The 19915-nt window shown below is 42.0% G+C and overlaps 1 protein-coding gene across 3 annotated transcripts in view; it reads left to right on the top strand.

Annotated features, from left to right (window-relative positions):
* Nucleotides 1–311: 311 nt before the first annotated feature.
* SLC18B1 (solute carrier family 18 member B1) overlaps nucleotides 312–19915 on the top strand; it is a 28529-nt gene continuing 8925 nt past the window's right edge. The window contains exons 1-8 of one of the 3 annotated variants that reach the window (XM_030316379.1): nucleotides 312–507; nucleotides 1678–1817; nucleotides 5842–5937; nucleotides 6647–6720; nucleotides 8001–8148; nucleotides 11226–11382; nucleotides 15799–15935; nucleotides 18950–19051. In XM_030316379.1, coding sequence (XP_030172239.1) covers nucleotides 465–507; nucleotides 1678–1817; nucleotides 5842–5937; nucleotides 6647–6720; nucleotides 8001–8148; nucleotides 11226–11382; nucleotides 15799–15935; nucleotides 18950–19051 — 897 coding nt within the window. In that variant the 5' untranslated portion in view covers nucleotides 312–464. The remainder of the gene's footprint in view (nucleotides 508–1677; nucleotides 1818–5841; nucleotides 5938–6646; nucleotides 6721–8000; nucleotides 8149–11225; nucleotides 11383–15798; nucleotides 15936–18949; nucleotides 19052–19915) is intronic. The other 2 variants (XM_030316380.1, XM_030316381.1) reach the window with 2 other exon arrangements.

Raw genomic sequence — 19915 nt, 5'->3', positions numbered from 1 at the left:
TCAGTTCAGGCACTGTAGCTCTTCTGTGCCTATATAAGCTTCCTTTCTTACTGCTAGTAGAAATACATTTTACTCATTTTAAACTTGGCGGTTCAGCTACCTGGAATGTAGATTAGCCCTTACCCACCCCACCCCAAACATATCCAAGGTCGTGAATTACTATGGTAGCCTGTGTTTTTGGGGGGGGGGGGGGGGGGGGGGTGCTCCACCCCGCCCCGCCCCCGCCCCCAGCCCCGCCCCGCCCCCGCCCCCGCCCCGCCTCCCGGAGCCCCTAGGTGTCCGCCCCCGCTGCCTGCAGCTCCCGGCCCAGCGCTGCCCGTTGGGAAGCGACGATGCCTGGGTCGGGCTGAACAGGCGCCGCCGGCTCGTCTGCCCGTGCGAGGTCGAGTCCGAGGAGCGGGCTTGGACCCAGGAGCCCCGGCGCCGGAGTCCGCGCACCGTGCACCGCGCATCGCGCACCGCGCATGGACGCGCCGGGGGACTGCGAGGGCCCACGCCTCTCCGGAGGTGACCGATAGCGGCACGGACGGACACCTCTCGGTGGCGTGGGTCCTGTCCCCTTTACCCACGATTGAATTAGCTTTAGCTTGGTTTGTTTCGGAGAGATTCGAAAAGCCTGGGGCCTGAGGGTGGGGTTCGGGTTAGAGCTTCTCTCTCTGCAAGGGGTTAAAGTTCAGGGCCCAGGAGAGAGAGTTCTCTCAAGACTTTTCTCCTCTGTAGCGCTGCTTTTATAAATTACCATGTGATTGGAAATGCATTCAAATTAGTATGCCATTAGACAAAGGTAAAACATTCCATTGTTGTTCCTCCCCTTTTAACTTTCACTTCCCTTCCTCATCTACTCCAGAAGTTTTACAAAGATTCTTGAGACTTCCTCATCTTGCACAGATTTCCTTTCTTTCCTTCTTTCTTTTTTTTTTCCTGGACCGCAATGACAACCTCTGAAAAGTAGAGCAAACCAAGTACAGTCTTCTTCCTTAAATTTATTTTTTTTCCAAACCATTGAACTTAAAAATGACTGATAGATTCGCTGAATATTTGAAACTGAGTAATTGACCTGTTGTCTTTAAGTTAGATGAAGATTTAGCCTTGGGAATCAGTATGAAAATGATCGGTGCAAAAGGCCAGTTATTAGTGTAAAATGTGTATTGATTTACCGATTTATGGGACTTGTCTCTCCAGGAGCATTACCATTGTAAGATGTCATTTGCCAATTGAATATTTTAGCTTGTTTTCTCCCACTTACACTTCACTTGACTTCTACACTACTCCAGAATGCTTAACCAACAGCTAAGGTGACATGTTTAGAACACTGTTAAGTCCATGGAACGTATGAGGCTGGTAACTTCATTATAGTTACCTTATACTTTAGAGAGTAGCACCCTTTGGAGATCACCTTGTTGCCTCATCCTTCTTGAAGGAATTTACCAAAGGTGGAAGAAATAGTGGAGGCAAAACAGGTTTCAGATGGTTTGATAAATTCTGCCCTGAAAATGAGGTGTTTTCAAAATGACAGTGTTGTACCAGATTTTGTGTGACATTTTATCAAATGTGGTATATTCAAAATAGCCCTTAGCTCAGCATATGTTATCTTTACATTGCACAGAAGTGACATGTGTCAACTTCAATCAGCAGTCCCAATTACATGCCTGTGACTGTAGCATGTTTGCATTTAAGGTGATGGCCCTCCAGGAGGTACAAGAGAGACATCCAGACAGCTTTCAAGAGAACAGCTTTTTGTGCTGATATCGGCAGCTTCCATTAACTTGGGTTCTATGATGTGCTATTCTATCCTTGGACCCTTTTTCCCCAAGGAGGTGAGACATTTTAATATTGTTATGAACTCTAATTTTTTAAAAAAAAGCCCTTTGCATTATTTCATTTTACAGTATGTGAAATGTGAAACTCTGCATTTAGTAAAGATGATGCATAGAACTTCAGTAAACAGAAAGACTTCTGACAGAATATTTGACACCAGATATAAAAACAATCCAGTTGGGAAGAATATCCTCTCGGGAAATAACTCACCTAAATATAACTGACCTTCTGAGGATTGCTTTGCTTACCATGTAGTTTTATAAATCTTTGTTTGGTTTCTGCAACTGAAACAAAGGGGGTGCTTTGAGTAACTGAGATTTGAGTGTTACTGCAAAAGGTCTGTGCTGAGACAGGAAGTCTGTCTCCTGGAGTTTTTCGCTTATTGATATTTTTGGAATTAGGAAGACATGATCCACTAAATTCCCTTTTTCTGACTTGAATTTCTGATGGTATCTAATGGCAATGGTTTGTCCCAAGGAAGAATTCTGGTTAATACTGATTAGCTCTTTGTAATCATTGCCTTTTATGTGGTATTAGGGTTTATAGTTCATGGCACAGACTCACAGGGAGTTAACCCCTAGAGAATCCACCTGGAATCTGGAGGTGAGTGGGACATAGCATGAAACTATGGCTTGCAACTGGCTTGGTTGCATGGAGATGATATACCCATGTGTTTATTTTTTATTGTTTAGAATGTTTGTTTGTTTATTTATTTAGAGAGAGCGAGCAGGGGAGAGGCAGAGAGAAAGGGAGAGAGAATCCCGAGCAGGCTCCATGCTCAGCACAGAGCTCAACAAGTGGCTTGATCCCCCAAATGTGAGATCATGACCTGAGCCGAAATCAAGAGTCAGACACTTAACCGACTGAACCACCCAGGTGCCCCATCCGCCATTCTGCGTGTTACCAAGGAGAATGGATATGGTTTCTCTGCCAAAGGAACAATGTGACTCTGTACCCATACAGAGTGCTTTTTAGTTTTCAGTGTGATTTCCCACGCATTTATCCCATTTGGTCTTTGCAGCTACTCCCTAAGGCAGCGTAGTGAGCACGCCGTCCGTCATGTTGTCAATGAAGACAAGACTCAGAAGTTCAGCGACTGGCTCAGTTCGGTTCTATTTACTGAGTGGGAGCGGGAGGGGTAACCGTCTCCCACTCTAGAGTGTGCAGGCACTGGATGTGTTAGGACAGAAAAAAGATCGGGAAAATGCCCCTCCCTTGTCTACCAGTTGGGAGTGAGACAATATGAAAAAAACATTGGTCTTCAGAAAGGTAGCTCTCAAGGTGAACCACAGAGGCAAGGGTGTTCTAGGAAAGAAATCACTTGAGATAGTCATGGGATTAGCACAGGAAATAGCACGTTCTCCGGGAAAGCAGACAACTTGATGTGGCTTGAGCCTGAGCTGGAGTGAGGTCCAAGAGGCAGCAGGTCTGGGGAGGAGACAGAGCTAGAATGCAGGGGTCCTTACGCGTATGCCGGAGACATTAGTCGGTGAGAAGTTATCAGAACAAGACAGGCTAGACTGATCAGTTTTGGGATTTGGAAAATATAATGATGGGTGGAGCCTGCAGAGTTAGGGCAGAGAGGAACTGGAGGAAGTAGGATGATGCCCAGTTAGCAGGGCATTTCCTGGCTGAAAACTGGGCAGCTGGCTCAACCTTCAGGGCACTAGAGCAACTAATGTTAGCTTCTGCTTAGTGGAATGCACACAAAGGAACACCAGACTACAGATGTGTGTCTTTTGATTTTGTTAATAATTTTTCCAATCCCTTTTAAAAAAAATTGACAAAATGTTGACGTACCATGTTAATTTCACGTCTACAACATAGCAAATACACAATTCTGTGTATTATGCAGTGCTCACCACGGTAAGTGTCGTCACCATCTGTCAACATACAAAGTTATTACAGTATCTTTTAAGTTTAGTTATGTATTTTGAGAGAGAGAGAGAGAGAATGAGCGAGCGGAGGGGGGGGGGTGCAGAGAGAGAGAGAATGACAGGCATGCTCCACACTTTCAGTGGGGTACCCGATGCAGGGCTGGAACTCCGGAACAGCGAGATCACGACCTGAGCCAAAGTCGGATGCTTAACTAAGCCACCCAGGTATCCCCAAAGTTATTATAGTATTATTGACTATATTCCCCATGCTATACTTTTAAGTTTTTGATTTAGTTTTTTTTTGCTTACAAGAGGGAAGGCTGAAGGAAAGAAAACACAGGCAGGGAGAGAGCGCTCTAATTTTAAAAGGTCTAGATACAAAGAGTGGGCTCTTCCTTTTTGTTTCTTATTAGAACCCTGTGAGGGGCGCCTGGGTGGCGCAGTCGGTTAAGCGTCCGACTTCAGCCAGGTCACGATCTCGCGGTCCGTGAGTTCGAGCCCCGCGTCGGGCTCTGGGCTGATGGCTCAGAGCCTGGAGCCTGTTTCCGATTCTGTGTCTCCCTCTCTCTCTGCCCCTCCCCTGTTCATGCTCTGTCTCTCTCTGTCCCAAAAATAAATAAACGTTGAAAAAAAAATTAAAAAAAAAAAAAGAACCCTGTGGTTGACAAATGCACTGGAAAAACTTACCCTTCCTCCTGCATGCTCTGTTTTCCTTCCTTCTAGCCAGAGCTAATTAGGCAAAGGAAAAACAGGGCCCTTCTTAAATTCTAGAGTAAGATTCCTATTTCTAGTCCTCCTTTTTCTGGCATCCTCTTTTGTTGTCACAGGATAACATGTGAACCAGAAATTGCTTTTAATAGCTCTTCTTGCTTACTGATGTGAAGCAGGATCCACATTCCAAAAGTCATATTTAGCTGCTGCCGTGGAATGTGATTCTAGGATATCTGAAGTCACCATCCCGTCTCTACGGTGAACGTGGGAACCTGCTCAAGATGGAAACTGTCATGGCTTCTGTGACCCTATAAACTTTGCAAGTCTGTACCCTCATCTATAAAATGGGGCCCACTAAAAATACATGCTTTATTTCATTGTTGCTAGAAACCATGTAAAACAGTGCTTAATAATAGAGATCCTGGCTCATAGTGGGGGGCCAGTAAGTGTTAGTTGTGAGGCCATTATATAAGTAAGGCCAAACTCTAGAATACTTCTCAGATCTATTAAGCAAAGAACATGGATAATGTGGCTTGACCCATGAGTGTTCTTTCTACATCTTTATTGACTCCTTCGATGATACCTTCCCTCTGAGGTACCTGTTTTAGTTTGCTGGTGCTGCCATAACAAAGTACCACAAACTGGGGTGGCTTCTGGAGCCACCAGTCTGAGATGAAGGTGTTCACGGGGTTAGTTCCTCCTGAGGACTGTGAGGGAAGAGTCTGTTCCCGCTTCCCTCCTTGGCTTATGGATAGCTGACTTCTCATCCCATCTGTCTACTTTTGGTTTTATTGCCCGAGCTCTTGGTGTCCAATCCAAGAAATCATCGCCAAGACCAATGTCAAGAAGCACCTCCTCCTCCATATTTTCTCTGAGGAGTTTGACAGTTTCAGGTCTAACGTTTAAGTCTTTTTGAGTTGATTTTGTGAGTGGTGTAAGATGGGGGTCTGATTTCATTCTTTTGTTGGTGCATGTCTTGTTTCCCCAACGCCATTTGTCAAAGAGACTATCCTTTCTTCGTTGTGTGTCCTTGACACCCTTGTGGAAGACCAATGATCATATATGTGTGGGTTTATTTCTAAGGTCTCTAATCTGTTTCATATGTTTGTATTTATGCTGTTTTAATTACTTCAGCTTTGCAATTTATTTTTGAAATCACAAAGTACGTTGCTGCCAGCTTTGTTTTCCTTTCTCAAGATTGTAAAGCTGACAGTTCTTTAGGGGTGTGTTGAGTGAATAGTTTCCATGCCAGAGACTAGGTTTTACCATAGTTTCCCTTCCTTCCCCATCCAGCTTATTTTAAAATAATAATCTTTGAAAATTGCTACACAGATAAAGGTTATAAGAAAACAATGCTCTGATCTGATAGCTCCATTTTTCCTCACCGATGCTAATTTGTCTGTCAAACTTTGTTTCCTTTTTCGTTTCTTTAAAGGCTGAAAAGAAAGGAGCCAGCAATACAGTTACCGGTATGATCTTTGGATGTTATGCTTTATTTGACTTGCTGGCATCTTTGGTATTTGGAAAATACGTGAGTATTAAAGTTCATGGGAACATTTTAAGTTTTGAAAGTTGTGTAATGACCTATTCTAATCTATAAGCCTCGAATTTCCATTGATTCAGAAATAACCACCATTATATTTTATGAAATATGCTTCTGTTGATAACTCCGTTCATAGGGTTGATTGATTTTTTTTGTTTTTATTTTAATTTCAGTTGACATCAGTGTAATATTAGTTTCAGGTGTGCAGTGTGGTGATTCAACACTTCTATATAACCCCTTGGGCTCATCACAACAAGTGCCCTCCTTAGTCCCCTTCACCTATTTCACCCATTCCCCCCCCCACCGCCCCCACCTCGTTCTGGTAACCATCAATTTGTTCTCTATAGTAAGAGTCTGTTGTGTGGTTTGCTTCTTTCTTTTCTTTTTTTTCTCTTTGCTCATTTGTTTTGTTTCTTAAATTCCACAGATGGGTGAAATCATATGCTATTTATCTTTCTCTGACTGACTTATTTTGTTTATCGTAATGGGTTGATTGATTTTTTTGCTTCTTCCATGTTTTTAAGCAATATGTGTTGCCATTCCACTAAAGAATTATTATAATATTACATTAACTATATTTCCCAAACATATGTTTCCCAAATCTTGTATATTTCCTGATACAGTGGGTTTGTGTTTATCTGGATGTAGACTTGTAACAGTCGTCGATTTACCGACTCTTCTCTGACATTTATTATAGCTTGTACATATTGGAGCAAAATTTATGTTTGTGGCAGGAATGTTTGTCTCAGGAGGAGTTACAGTTCTCTTTGGGTAAGTCATGCTCTGATCTGTTTGGGAGCTTGAACAGATTTCATAATTTATCTTCAGTTTAAAATGTTAATGAATTCTTTAAATCAGTCCGTCCCATTGATTGTCTGTTGAGGGCTCAGCGTATAGCTATTGGGTGATTTAGAGGATGGGACTAATGAAGGACAGAGTCTTCTAAGGGCTGAGCATTAAGTGGCTTCTGAATCTGTTCATTAGGACTGCTATGAGTGGGAGTGACAGAAACTTAACTCACTTTTCGGAGTCACAGATACATATTGCCTCGAGCAGAGAAAGTGCAATAAAGAATGAGCTGGAGAACATCAGGGCACACATATTAAAATACTGCCTTCGGAAATCTATCTCAAGCTCCCAGTTTTGCTTTCCTCTTCTTGTGCTTTGTTCATGGACAAGCTGTCTGCTTGTGGTGGCAAGAATTCTCCAGCAGCTCCCAGAGGAAGAGAATGCCACTTTTCCTGGAATTCTAGGAGATTCACAGGATGGAGCCCCTGGCTTGATCTTTGTTGGTGACCTATCCCTGCATCAAGGTTAATGTAGGGGAGGGTGTACTCTGATTGGCCAGGCTTGAGTCATATGCTCACTTCAGAATGGTTCCCTCCATTGCTATTTCCAGGAAAAGGGAAAATAGAGGCAAAATAGCTGTGGAAGTTCTTAAGCTTAAGAGTCCTTAAATCAGCAGCCTAGTGGCAAATAATATGTATGAGCCTACACAGCTTCTTGGGGAACATAGGAGAAGGAAGAGTGCTGTAAGATTATGGTGAAGTAAGCTAGGAAGCCTTCGTGTCAAACTAAGTGGTTTTTTTTGTTTGTTTGTTTTGTTTTGTTTTTCCTTTTTCTATTTTTTGGCAGGGAAGGGGCATGGTCTTCTATTTTCTGCCCCACCCCCCTTTTCCCCCCCAAGGTTTGAGTCCTACCACTGAGGGATACCTGAAACTAAGAAGTCTTTCTTTTGTATATGTTCTGGTCAGAGTGATTCTACGTATCTCAGAGAAACTAATTTAGTGTTATCATTTAAACGGCCAATTGCATCAACAGAAAAGGGCGACTAAACCGTCATTATGAATCGAATGGTTACCCATCTCCCCCCCAAAAAGAGACTTCCCTTTGTATAATAAAGCAATTGAAAACATTCATATTCTGAAGAGATTTATTATAATAGCTGTGTGAGTTGCTACTCTTTTCAGTGAGTAGCGGTAAAAAGGAAAAAACAGCAACAACAACGACAAACCAACTTGGCATTTGAGAATTGTCTTGTTCTTTTTTAGTGTGTTGGACCAAGTTCCAGAAGGACCAGTATTTACCACTATGTGTTTTCTAGTGAGAATAGCAGACGCAGTCAGCTTTGCGGCAGCAATAACTGCGTCTTTTTCTATTCTTGCAAAGGCTTTTCCAAACAGTGTGGCCACGGTGTTGGTATGTATTTTACGCATTTTTCCTGTTTTCCTTTTAGCGTAGGCTCAAGTATTTGTTTGCCCTTCCAAGTTAAAGCTGAAATCCATTCTTCTAGACCTGCCCTTTCTTTTTCTTTTCTTTTCTATTTTCTGTGTTTTGGTTACCTTTTACCCCAATTACTGCTTCTAGCAGCGCGCTGTCACTGAACATACCATTAGTCTTATTTAGGTCTCTTCCTGGGTTTAGAGTCTACCACTTAAAAGAACAACACCTGCCCAGTAGTATTTTGTTGCCTCTCTGTAGCCCAGATTGTGGCTGAGCTGCCGGAGGCATTCCTTTGCTTTAGAAAAGTCATCCCTAGTGGCCACTTGAGTATATACTAATGTCCTTCCTCTACTCTTCCCAGATTCGTGGAAGTAATCTTAGAGACCTTAAAGCCTTTCCCTGCCTCTGTGCCGTTTGCCGAGTGCTTTCTTATTTTCCCCCAAACCCAGAACTTGGTAGCATTGTATTAACATAATATATTGGCTAGGTGCCTGGACGCCTGGCATTGGTGACGTACCAGATTTCTGTCCCAGCTCTTGGCTACTGCCTCCTTCACCCCAAGCAGGCTCTCTCCTGCCTGTCTCCTCCAGACCCATGCATTTCTGAAGGACGTGTGGTTTGCATAGTAGACCAAATGCAGCCCTCCCAACAAATAATTGTCCTTGAGACTTCAGGGCCTCATCGGCTTAGTACCAAGAATTTCCTCCTTTGCCCATATTAATACTATAGCTTTGGCCATTAAGTACACTATTTGCTGTGGAGATCGTTATTTACTCCCATTTTAATTAAATATCTATATCTACAGCCGGCTAGCTAGCTGCTTAGGTTTATTTTGGGTTGTACAGCCATGTGGCACGCAGTGGTGGCCACTGTGATAGGCGTACTGCTTACATTTCCCAGAAACAACATTTCTCAGAAAGGGTTCTGGAGAACATGAGCCCATTGACGTGCTCTGTAAAATAAGGTTTTGTGGGTAAAATGTTTGGAGCACATGTCCCTTCCAACTTAGAGACATCCAGTTCACGGGAGTGTATTAAGACTCCGAGAAATCCTGTAGTACAGATATTTTCCCCAACTCTATTTGACTATGGCCACACTTTTTAACTCTTAAAGAGCTGCCGTTCTGTGGAACACTCTGGAAGGTGCTTTCCAAGAAACTCCTGTGACGGCGACAGGAGTCCATTTGATTTTCTGATCGACAGGGGAAATTAATGTTGCCGTACTGAGTTTCTGTATAAAAACTGTGGCCAGAAACTGACACCCTAACACGATGGTTGTTCTGGATGGCTTCATGGTGCTTAAATGGAGAATTCCTGTATTCTTTAGGAAATTGAAAGTTACCAATGGAGTACTTTCGTGTCCTCTCTGAGGTCTGAGGGAGGATGTGAGGTTGTAAACCACAGTCTCTGTTTAACACCCCTAAAGACTACATTGATTTAGGGGCGCCTGGGTGGCGCAGTCGGTTAAGCGTCCGACTTCAGCCAGGTCACGATCTCGCGGTCCGTGAGTTCGAGCCCCGCGTCAGGCTCTGGGCTGATGGCTCGGAGCCTGGAGCCTGTTTCCGATTCTGTGTCTCCCTCTCTCTCTGCCCCTCCTCCGTTCATGCTCTGTCTCTCTCTGTCCCAAAAATAAATAAACGTTGAAAAAAAAATTAAAAAAAAAAAAAAGACTACATTGATTTAAAATGGCGCAATTTCTGTGAGGGTTTTTTAATGGTAAAATATTTCCCATAACACCGTTTTGTTTATTTTAATTTTAATAAACGCCTTCTACATGGTACAAAATTCAAAAGTTATAAAAGGAAATAGAGGATAGAGTGAATGTATTCTATATGTTACTTTTCCTCAAGCTTCATAGACCCACCTGTTGTCCAGGCATCCAGTCCAACATCGTTCTCCCAGAAGGCAACAGGGATTATCGGTTCCTTCTAGAGTGATTCCATGTGTGTATGAACATGTATGTACATGCTCACACAAGTGCACACACACACGCAGGGCATGATTCCTTCCCCCTTTGTTTTCTTTACACTCGTGGTCGCATCCTCTCTACGCTGTTCAGAACCTGGCTGATATGCTAACAATGAAACCATCTTGGAGATCTTTCTATGCCTATGGGTGAAGAGTTTCTTACTCTTTACCTCCCTTTAGTAGCAGTAGACGGTACTTCACTAGATGGAGGTAACATACTTCCATAGTTTCTTCAAATTGTCAATGAATATTTAGATTGTCTACGTATTTTCCTGGTGCAAACAGTGCTATAACACACAAGCTTGTGCATACACCATGTCACATCTTTACGGTTCCCCATATAAATTCAATTCCCAGAATGGCATTCTGGGCCAGAGAGTATGTGCGTTTGTAATATTGATAGATTTGCCAAATTACCCTCCTGTGTTCACTCACCAGCTGTGTCCAAACGTGCCTCTTTCCTCACTTTGCTGCCCCTGCTGAGCGTTTGATGGGTGATGGGTAAAAATTGTTATCTTGTGGTTTAACCGTTTACTTTTTTTTTTTTAAAGTGAGGGTGAGCTTTCTTTTACATGCCTGAGATGTATTTGCATTTTCTTTCATGTGTCAATAGTCTGTTTGTAGCATTTGCTCATTTTCCTATTGGGTTGTTCATTTTTCCCCCATTGATTAGTATTAGCTCTTTTGATATATTTGGGGAAATTAGTCCTTTGTCAGTATTTTTTTTTTTTTTTTACTATTCTTCATTTGTCTTTTTTATGTGCTTAACATCCATAGTTTTTTCACATTTTCATGTAATCAGATTTATGATTCTTCTGTGTCTTCTGAGTTTTGTGTCATAATTAGAAAAACTTCCCCACCATAGAAAAAAAAAAAAAACCTCCTCCCATATTTTATTTTTCTAGTACTTCTGTGGTTTCAATATGCATGTGTAAAGTTTTGGTTCATCTTGGGTTTGGGTGGGTTTGGGTGTGTAAATTGTGAAGTGGATAGCCTTTTTCTCAATTAGCGTCCATTAAATCTTTATTTGTGAATTCTTCAAACCAACTGTATTGACTCAATTCTCTTTTTTTCCCCCATTTTTAGGGAAGTCTTGAGATTTTTTCTGGCCTGGGACTAGTGTTAGGGCCCCCTTTAGGTGGCTTCTTGTATCAATCCTTTGGCTATGAGGTGCCTTTTATCTTTCTGGGATGCATAGTTCTGCTGATGGTACCACTCAACATGTACATTTTACCTAATTATGGTAAGACTGCATTTATTACTCACTTTAAGAATCTTAAATTGAAGTATTTTTATACATGTATAGGGGACCAAGTTAACAGTACTCACTTTCATCTTGTATGCTCCATGGTAGATTTCTAGAGTACCCTGAAAGAGCTGATTCTCTTTTGAGAAATGTTGCTGTAGGCAGTTTATGTGAATCTCTATATATTACAATTTTTTTCTGACCTTTAGAACTAACGAATATTTAATTCCTTGTCATAAAACATCACCATATAAAGTGTCCACCAGAGGTGTTCTTGGACTTAATTAAATATTTCAGAATGACGAGTTACCAAGGGCCACACATGGCACTGTCTTCCTGGAAGGCCACCAGACGGGAGGGCAAGGCCTAACCTTCTCCCCAGTGGTCCTCCCAGCTGCCTGTGAAGCACAGCCCAAGTACAAGGACACAGGGCCACATCAGGCAGTAATGGGGGTCACTCTGGCTTCAAACCTTCACACCCCATAAGAGTCAACCTATCCTGTAGCAACTCCCTGGACATAGCTCTCAGGATCACCACGAGGGACGCGCCGGGTACAAGAGTCAGAACACTCAGGGCACAAATCATGGTGTGCAGGTTCATGTACAGTTTCTTCTGTACCAGGTAAGGGTTATTCTCACTGTAAGCAAGATTGCCTAGTGACATAGCTGGCATTTTACACTTATCCGACGACAAAGGGAACAGAGCTGGAGAGCTAACTTGAAGGCTAGAGAGGAGAGAGCCAGAGAATGTTTCTAGAGAGGCACCACCATGCTGAAACATGTAAGACGGTGGTTTCTACTTGTGAGAAGTACAACTACTTCTTCTACTGTGGTTTCTGTGGTTGAGCGTCCTGGTTGCTTGGTTCACAGATGAACAATGGACCAGTAATCAAGACACTGACACCAGGTCACATTGTCATGGAGCAGGGAAAAGAGTCACGTTCGCCCTTTACCACACTGTATGGGGGAAAGACTGTGTTTATTAATTAATGGTAGGGCAGGGTATTTAGAACTTGTGTGATTAGGCACTGGACCGGCCCCAATATCTGTTTCTCCTGGAGTCCTGGCCTGCTCCCCTCGCCTCCTCCCTCCCCCGACAATCTTTTGCGGCCCCCTCTGGTTGCCACCAGCCTAGTTACTTGATGGTCATTTCTCTTCATTTCTGTTAATCCTCAACTAAAATCTCCCGGCATTTTCATTGAACTCAACAAAGTCCCAGTTAGCTATATTTCTATGAACAAACTTTTTGGCAAACACTGGTTATCTATGGAAGGACCTTCTATTTAGATTGAATGGAAAAAACTGGTATTAATAAAAAGATCTCTGAGATTGATAATGTAAAGCCTGTAAGTATAGGTTTAGGTGTTCTCATTAAGGAGTACTTTTTAAAATTAGTGTTTTGGGAGGCACCTGGGTGGCTCAGTTAGTTGAGAGCCCAACTCTTGATGTCGGCTCAGGTCATGATCCCAGGGTGTGGGATCGAGCCCTACATCGGGCTCCACTCTGAGCGCAGAGCCTGCTTCGGATTCTGTCTCCCTTTCTTTCTCTGCCCCTCCCCGATTCACACATGCACTCTCTTTCTCTCTCTCAAAAATGAATACATAAATATTTTAAAAAATGGTTCATTAAAAAAATAAAAAAGTTAAATAAAATTAGTGTTTTGGGAGAGCTTATGGAGAGAAGCCTGACAATTAAATCGTCTTTTATTTTGATGATATTGGCAGAATTTTGTGTCCTACAAGTTCTACCCCACTCCTTTACCCCATTCTAGACTCATAGCCAACATCGTTCTAGAGTCAACTTTGGTCCCTCCCTCTCTCTCATCCTTTGAATCTGTGCATCAAGTCCCCTCTCCTGTACTGCTCTAAAGAAATATTTCTAAAGCACAGTCATGGACGTGCCGATCCTCTTATTAAAAATCTGTAAATCTGTGAAATGTGAGCCCTATCCTGAAAGCTGTGAGGAAGCTGTTGTGCGATCCCAGTAGAGGAGTCACATGATCTGAAACCTGTCCCTTTCGCTTCCACTCTAATCCCTCCTCATCCTTCAAAACTTAACTTGTATTACCTCTTCTGGGAAATCCTTCTGAAGCTTCTCGGTCATTGGAATAAATGCTCAGTAAGTAGTGCTGCAGTGATCAGCATGCTTCCTGCCCCTTCACACCTGAGGGGTTCCCTGTTTCCCTCCCCTGCTTCCTCGCCTCTACCAGTAGCTTCCTGTGGCAGGCCAGGTCAACCAGGGGGTCATGTCTCTCTCAAAGAATATGTCAGAATTGTGGGGAGCAGAGAGAGTAATTGAGTAGCTTGGAAAAGCTCCTCATCTGTCTCTTAAAGCAGATAATCAGCCTAGGTTTTCATTACTTGGGCTTCTGCAACAGTTTAATTAAACTCATTATGTATTTGTTGCTATGGACGTTCTTACGTACTCTCATTATGATTTCTCATCTTTCCCACTTTGGATTTAGAGAAGGGGGCCATTTCTGCCATAATAATTTATCTTCTAGCATAAATCCATAATACCTTTTATATGCAAGTAGATATAACCAATTCAAGTTGATCTTTTATAATTTATATCTTAAAGGCGACTAATGAACATCTTTAATAAACAATTCAAAATACTCGCCAAATGGAGTCTCCTTGCTGGCCCTACTGCACCGAGCCATATGCTAGTGCTTGTCCCCTTTCTAAGTCTGTGCACTTTCTGTGGTTGAGCATCGTGGACTGTTTAGCATTGAATATTTGGCTAATAATTAAGAAACTGACATCATGGTTTAACCGTTATCCCTTGTATCCTGACAAAGTCTAAATGTAGCACTTAAAATACTTGAACCGATCTTTGTGTTTCTTTGAATTTGTTCCATGCTAGATCATTATTCACCAAGAATTAAGTAATGAAGCATGGTGGGTGTTTTTGGAGAAATGGGAGCATAACAGGGGCTAATCCTCATCCTCAAAGATCTTCCTTACCCAGACCTGGCCAGTATCATCTCTGGCCTGGCACTCCCAACAGCCTCCTAACTGGTCCTCTTGTCTCCATTCTCCACAAGGCCACAGAGAGGTCTCTTTAAACCACAGATCTCATTCCTACCCCTCGGTTAGAATCCGTAGTGATTTCTCAGGCCTGTTAGCATGTTTTACAAAGTCTTGCATAACATGCTTCTGCAGTATGATCTCTCTCTCCACCGTGCTGGTGTCCCCTACTCTAATCTCCATCCTCTAGCTTTGCTTCTCTTCTTTCATTTCCTTCAAACTCAGAATAGTTTTCCTCACTGCTGAGTCTTGGAATGTACCATTCCTGGAATAACATGCCTGGATTATTCTTTCCTCCTTCTTTGCTTGCTCATCTTAAGCTCATGCTTTGGGCACCAACTTAGATATTATTACTTGAGGAAAGTCTTCTTTATATGGCTTTCTCTGTTTTTGTTGTTGTTGTTTGTTTTTGTTTTTGTTTTGTTTTAGCCAACTATCTGCTGTGCTTTGAAAGATTCCCTCCTTGTTCCATCCTTTTTCTCTCCACTCTTTACTGTAACTTCTCTGTGAGAACAGGGTCTGAGCTTGTCTTCTTTGTCTTTGTCTGCCCAGCATTTTGCACGGTACCTGACTCAGCAAAGACATGGCTCAGTAAATTAACGGGAAGACAGGAAAATCACCAAACAATAGTAAACAATGTAAAATGAAATGTGGTTTAGTTGCTGAAAGGTATGGTACAGAGCAGAAGTGCAGTAGGAAACAGAGGAAGGTAAGATTTGTGGAATAATTAGGGCCAGAGCCAGACCTCACAGAGTGAATAGAATTTGAAAAATTAGCAGGAGAAAAAGAAAGGAATCATAGCATGTGACTGGAGGCTTGGATACAACAGTTCCTGTTGCTGGGAACAGTAAAGAATCTGGGTTACTGCAAGGGGGATGCTAGAAGTGAGGTCCGTGCTCAGTTGACCTTGAATGCTCATGTGATTTATGCATGATTCAGTAACACCCTTCTCAATCTGGTGTTTTCTTTGCCATCAGGAAAAAAAAAAAATTTGTCTGTGCCCTTTGATGAACTCAGATTTCTCCCTTCCTTGATAAAGCTTCTGGCTCTTCCCATGCACCAAACCTAACTTCATATAGTCTCTATCTCATTGGGGGGAAGGCCTCAACTTGCTTCAAAGTTATAACCTATAACCTAAGGCCCCCTCTTCTCCTCACACTCTGATTCCAGTGGATTCTTTATCAATTTGAGAAATTGTCTTTAAGAAGACTGAATGTGGCTTCTAGGTGTGAATAATTTATACGCAAATGCAGACAATATGCAATTTTAGGCAAACTCAGAGGTGCAGTTATTCTGATTACCAGATAAAAGATGACCTTACCAATTTCATTTCTCCAAATAGGTTAGAATTTTAATTACTCTTTTTTGGATTTTTTACCCTTAGACTCTGATCCAGGTGAACACTCATTCTGGAAACTCATCACGTTACCCAAGATCGCACTTATAGCCTTCGTCATCAACTCCCTCAGCTCATGTTTTGGCTTCCTTGATCCTACTCTGTCTCTCTTTGTTCTGGAGAAGGTGAGTAGCCTGCTTGTCAGAGAGCTCTGCACTGTGGAAGGTGGGTGCACTTGCTTGCTCTGGGGCCCCACTCTGTAGAAAGACTCCGAGTGGCTGTGAGGAGACAGAATGAGATCTACACCCCGACACAGCCTGTCCCCTCCCTCTGTGGCATCCCTTTCACCAGGGGTCTGATTCAGGGCAAGTGAAAGAACCTTTTCGCCAAGTGGCCCAAACATTGGTCTCCTTTTCAAGGTCTTGCTTGAGTCATCACATGTCTGGCTTGGGAACTATCCCGAGTGCTTGACAAGGACACTTTTCCTCTACTTGTTTGAATTCCAGTGAAGCATCTGGGGTACTCCGTAGCTCATTTGATGTTCTTCACTAACAGGTCCCCTGTGGGTCCACTTACTTTTTAGGCTGTTACATATAATTGAATGACTATGGGATATATTAATCTGGGATGGTAGAAAGGAACCAAGACTCTTCTTCTTCTTCTTCTTCTTCTTCTTCTTCTTCTTTTTTTTTTTTTTTTTTTTTTTTTTTTAGTGCTGGAAAATAAATTCTGAATGTAAATGGTTGTTGTAGAGATTTGCTCTTAGATATTTCTTTTCCTTTTCTTCTTTTTTTAATTTAGAGAGAGAGGTTAGAGCACGAGTGAGGGAGAAGGGCTGAGGGAGGGAGAGAATCTTTAGCAGTTTCTGTCCTCAGTGCATAGCCTGAAGTGGGGCCCAGTGTGGGGTTCGATCCCAGGACCCTGGGATAATGATCTGAGCTAAAGAGTCGGAGGCTTAACCGGCTGAGCCATCCAGGCGCCCCACTCTTAGATATTTCTGGAAAAAGGATTATCAATGATGTGATAAAGTGTATGACCAACTCTGGTAGTTAATTATACTGAAGGATTAACATGTGTTTATCGAGGTAGAAATCTAATTGCGGCCCATGCTGACTTTATGTGAGGTACTGGAATTAAAAAAAGCAGTTACCAGAAACACAATTCCTCAAAGGCACTAGGGATGGTTTTGTGTTTGTGAAATATCCAAAAAGATAAACATGGACACTGTCATTTTGATGCCTTGCCCAAGACTTAGAAAATAATATAATATCTTGTTTAAGCAGTGAGCATCCATAAGGTAACAAGAAACATTTTGTGTTTATGAGGACACATTCCAGTCACATCAACAGTGTATCTCTCCAGGAGTCATTTTTGTATCTTCTTAAGAGTTTCTGCCCACATGAGGAAAAAATATCTTAGCCAAAGTCTGGTAAATCCCAGTTGCGCATGTCTATTTCATAAAAAATCTTTACAAGTGTCAATTTCTAAATACACTTAGAAATACATCTTTGAGGGGCACCTGGGTGGCTCAGTCGATTGAGCGTCCGATTTCGGCTCAGGTCATGATCTCACGGTTCGTGCATTCGAGCCCCGCCTCGGGCTCTGTGCTGATGGCTCAGAGCCTGGAGCCTGCTTCAGATTCTGTGTCTCCCTCTCTCTCTGCCCCTCTGCTGCTCATGCTCTGTCTCTCTCTGTCTCAAAAATAAATAAAACATTAAAAAAATAAAAAAAATACATCTTTGAGTTTTCCTGTTTTTTTATAGAAAGTTTTTTTATCCTATTGCCATTCTTCTGACTTTACATCATTGTTTGAATTGACAGTTCACTGTCCAGTCACTGGTGACCCAGCCTTTTAGGCTGCGAGGGCTCCATGCTGTCTTGACCAGTTATAAAACTGGAAGAAGACATCTCTGACTTTTTTCTTCCTCCTCGTATCTTTCAGGGACTAATTTGTCATAAAGTTGTTGAAATGTACATGGACTCCTATATAAATCTCATGTGCTTACTTAAGAAAATCAGTTAAGGAAATTAAGGAAATGAAAACAATTCAGTTAACTAAAGAAAGGTGTTTGTATCATGCTGGTAATAGTAACAATATCACAGAGTGATGTGGTTAACTTATTGTTTTAAAAGCCTTTTGTAAAGTGTCATACCATGTAATTCTTTAAATTAGATATTAATATCCCTTTGAAATGGATAGAATAGATATTATCCTCCGGGTTTTTCACATCACTATACTGCAGTCCATGGACAGTAAGCATCGCCTAGTTGCTTATTAGAAGTCAGATTCTCTGGCCCCATCTCATACCTTTTGAATCAGAAATTCTAGGTCTGAAGCCCAAGAACCTTTTTGTTTTTTTCCATTCCTTGAACCAAGGCATGTTAGCACTTGGATCCAACTAAGAAATCCTTTTAACAAGTTCTCTGGGAGGTGCCTTGGTGGCTCAGTCAGTTAAGGGACCGACTGTTGATTTCTGTTCAGGTCATGATCTCAAGGTTCAAGCCCTGTGTCTGGCTCTGTGCTGCTTGGGATTCTCTCTCTCTCTCCCTGTCTCTCTGTCCCTCCCCTGCTCTCATGCTCACTCTCTCAAAATAAGTAAACAAACATTAAAAAAAAAAAAAGTTCTCTGGGTAATTCTCATGCACATAAAGTTTATGCAGCACTGGTTTAAACGTAAAAATATATGTAAAAATACTACGGTTCATAGAAACAAATTTATACGTACAATATCAAATGCTGCAAAACAAGATATCTAGGACTTTTGACCTCTGATTAGATTTTTTTCCCCCTCATAAAGAAAAAGTAATCCATTTAAAAAAGTAAGACCAAAATTAGGAAGGATGCTAAGTGTTAATAGTGGGCTCATGGTAGATAACAAGAGCTGAAGAAGTGTGTAGAAAAGATTTATGTGTGGGGCACTTGGGTGGCTCAGTCAGTTAAGTGTCCAGCTCTTGATTTTGGCTCAGGTCATGATCTCACGGTTCATAAGTTTGAGCTCTGCATCGGGCTCTGCACTGATAGCACGGAGCCTCCTTGAGATTCTCTCTCTCCCTCTCTCTCTGCCCTTCCCTGCCCATTCATTCTCTCTCTCTGTCTCAAAATAAATAAATCAACTTTTTTTAAAAAAAAAGAAAAGATTTTTGTTTATGTAAAAAAATGACTTAATGGTGTAACTCTAATAAAAAATTTCTTTTACAGTTTAATTTACCAGCTGGCTATGTGGGACTGGTATTCCTGGGTTTGGCACTATCCTACGCCATTTCTTCACCGCTGTTTGGTTTACTAAGTGATAAAATACCAGTACGTACACTTAACCTACGTTTGAGAAACACCTTTGTGTATTTAGATTGCTGAGCTTTCCAGCTGTACTTCTGGAACTCTAGAGGTCCATTGATTAGAATTGACATTCAAATTTAAAAAAAAAAATTAGCTTATTACTGTTTAATTGAGAAGTAAAATTGTAAGATATTTAAAGTGTGCATCATGGTGATTCGGGATCCGAATACATTGTGAAAGGATGTCCTCTGTCAGGTTAATTAACACAGCCATCACCTCTGTATTATCTCTCTGTTTTGTTTTGTTTTTTTACTTGAGGGGGCGAGAACACTTAAATTGTACTATATTCAATTTTCGGAGTTGATGGAGAGGTTCCCATGTCTTCCAACCTGCCATCACTCAGAGAACATTCACTTTTAATTGCTTCTTCTGGGGAAAAGGGGTCTGTGCTAACAAGGCTGTTGAAAACTATTGGATTAGACTCTCTAGAGGATGAAACTCACTTGATGCAAAATACACGGATTGGCCTTAATAATTAGGGCAGGGGGCGCCTGGGTGGCTCAGTCAGTGGAACGTTCGATTCTTGATTTCAGCTCAGGTCATGATCTCGCGGATGGTGAGTTCAAGCCCCACATCGGGCTCTGCACTGACAGTGCGGAGCCTGCTTGGGATTCTCTCTCTGCCCTTGCCCCACTCACGCTCTCTCTCAAAAATAAATAAGCATTTAAAAAAATAAAATAATTAGGGCAGAGTCCCTAATTAGGACTCGGTCAGACTGAGAGGAGATAATTTAGTTTTTTTTTCTGTGGGAATGAAAGGGGTGGCTACATAAATGTACATTGCTTATCCTGTAGCTATCCTGATAGAAATTCCCTTCTGTTCTCCTTT

Source organism: Lynx canadensis, chromosome B2 (assembly GCF_007474595.2).
Source record: "Lynx canadensis isolate LIC74 chromosome B2, mLynCan4.pri.v2, whole genome shotgun sequence".
NCBI lineage: Eukaryota > Metazoa > Chordata > Mammalia > Carnivora > Felidae > Lynx > Lynx canadensis.
The sequence above is the reverse complement of the archived record's forward strand: the minus strand, read 5'-3'. Positions and strand labels throughout refer to the sequence as shown.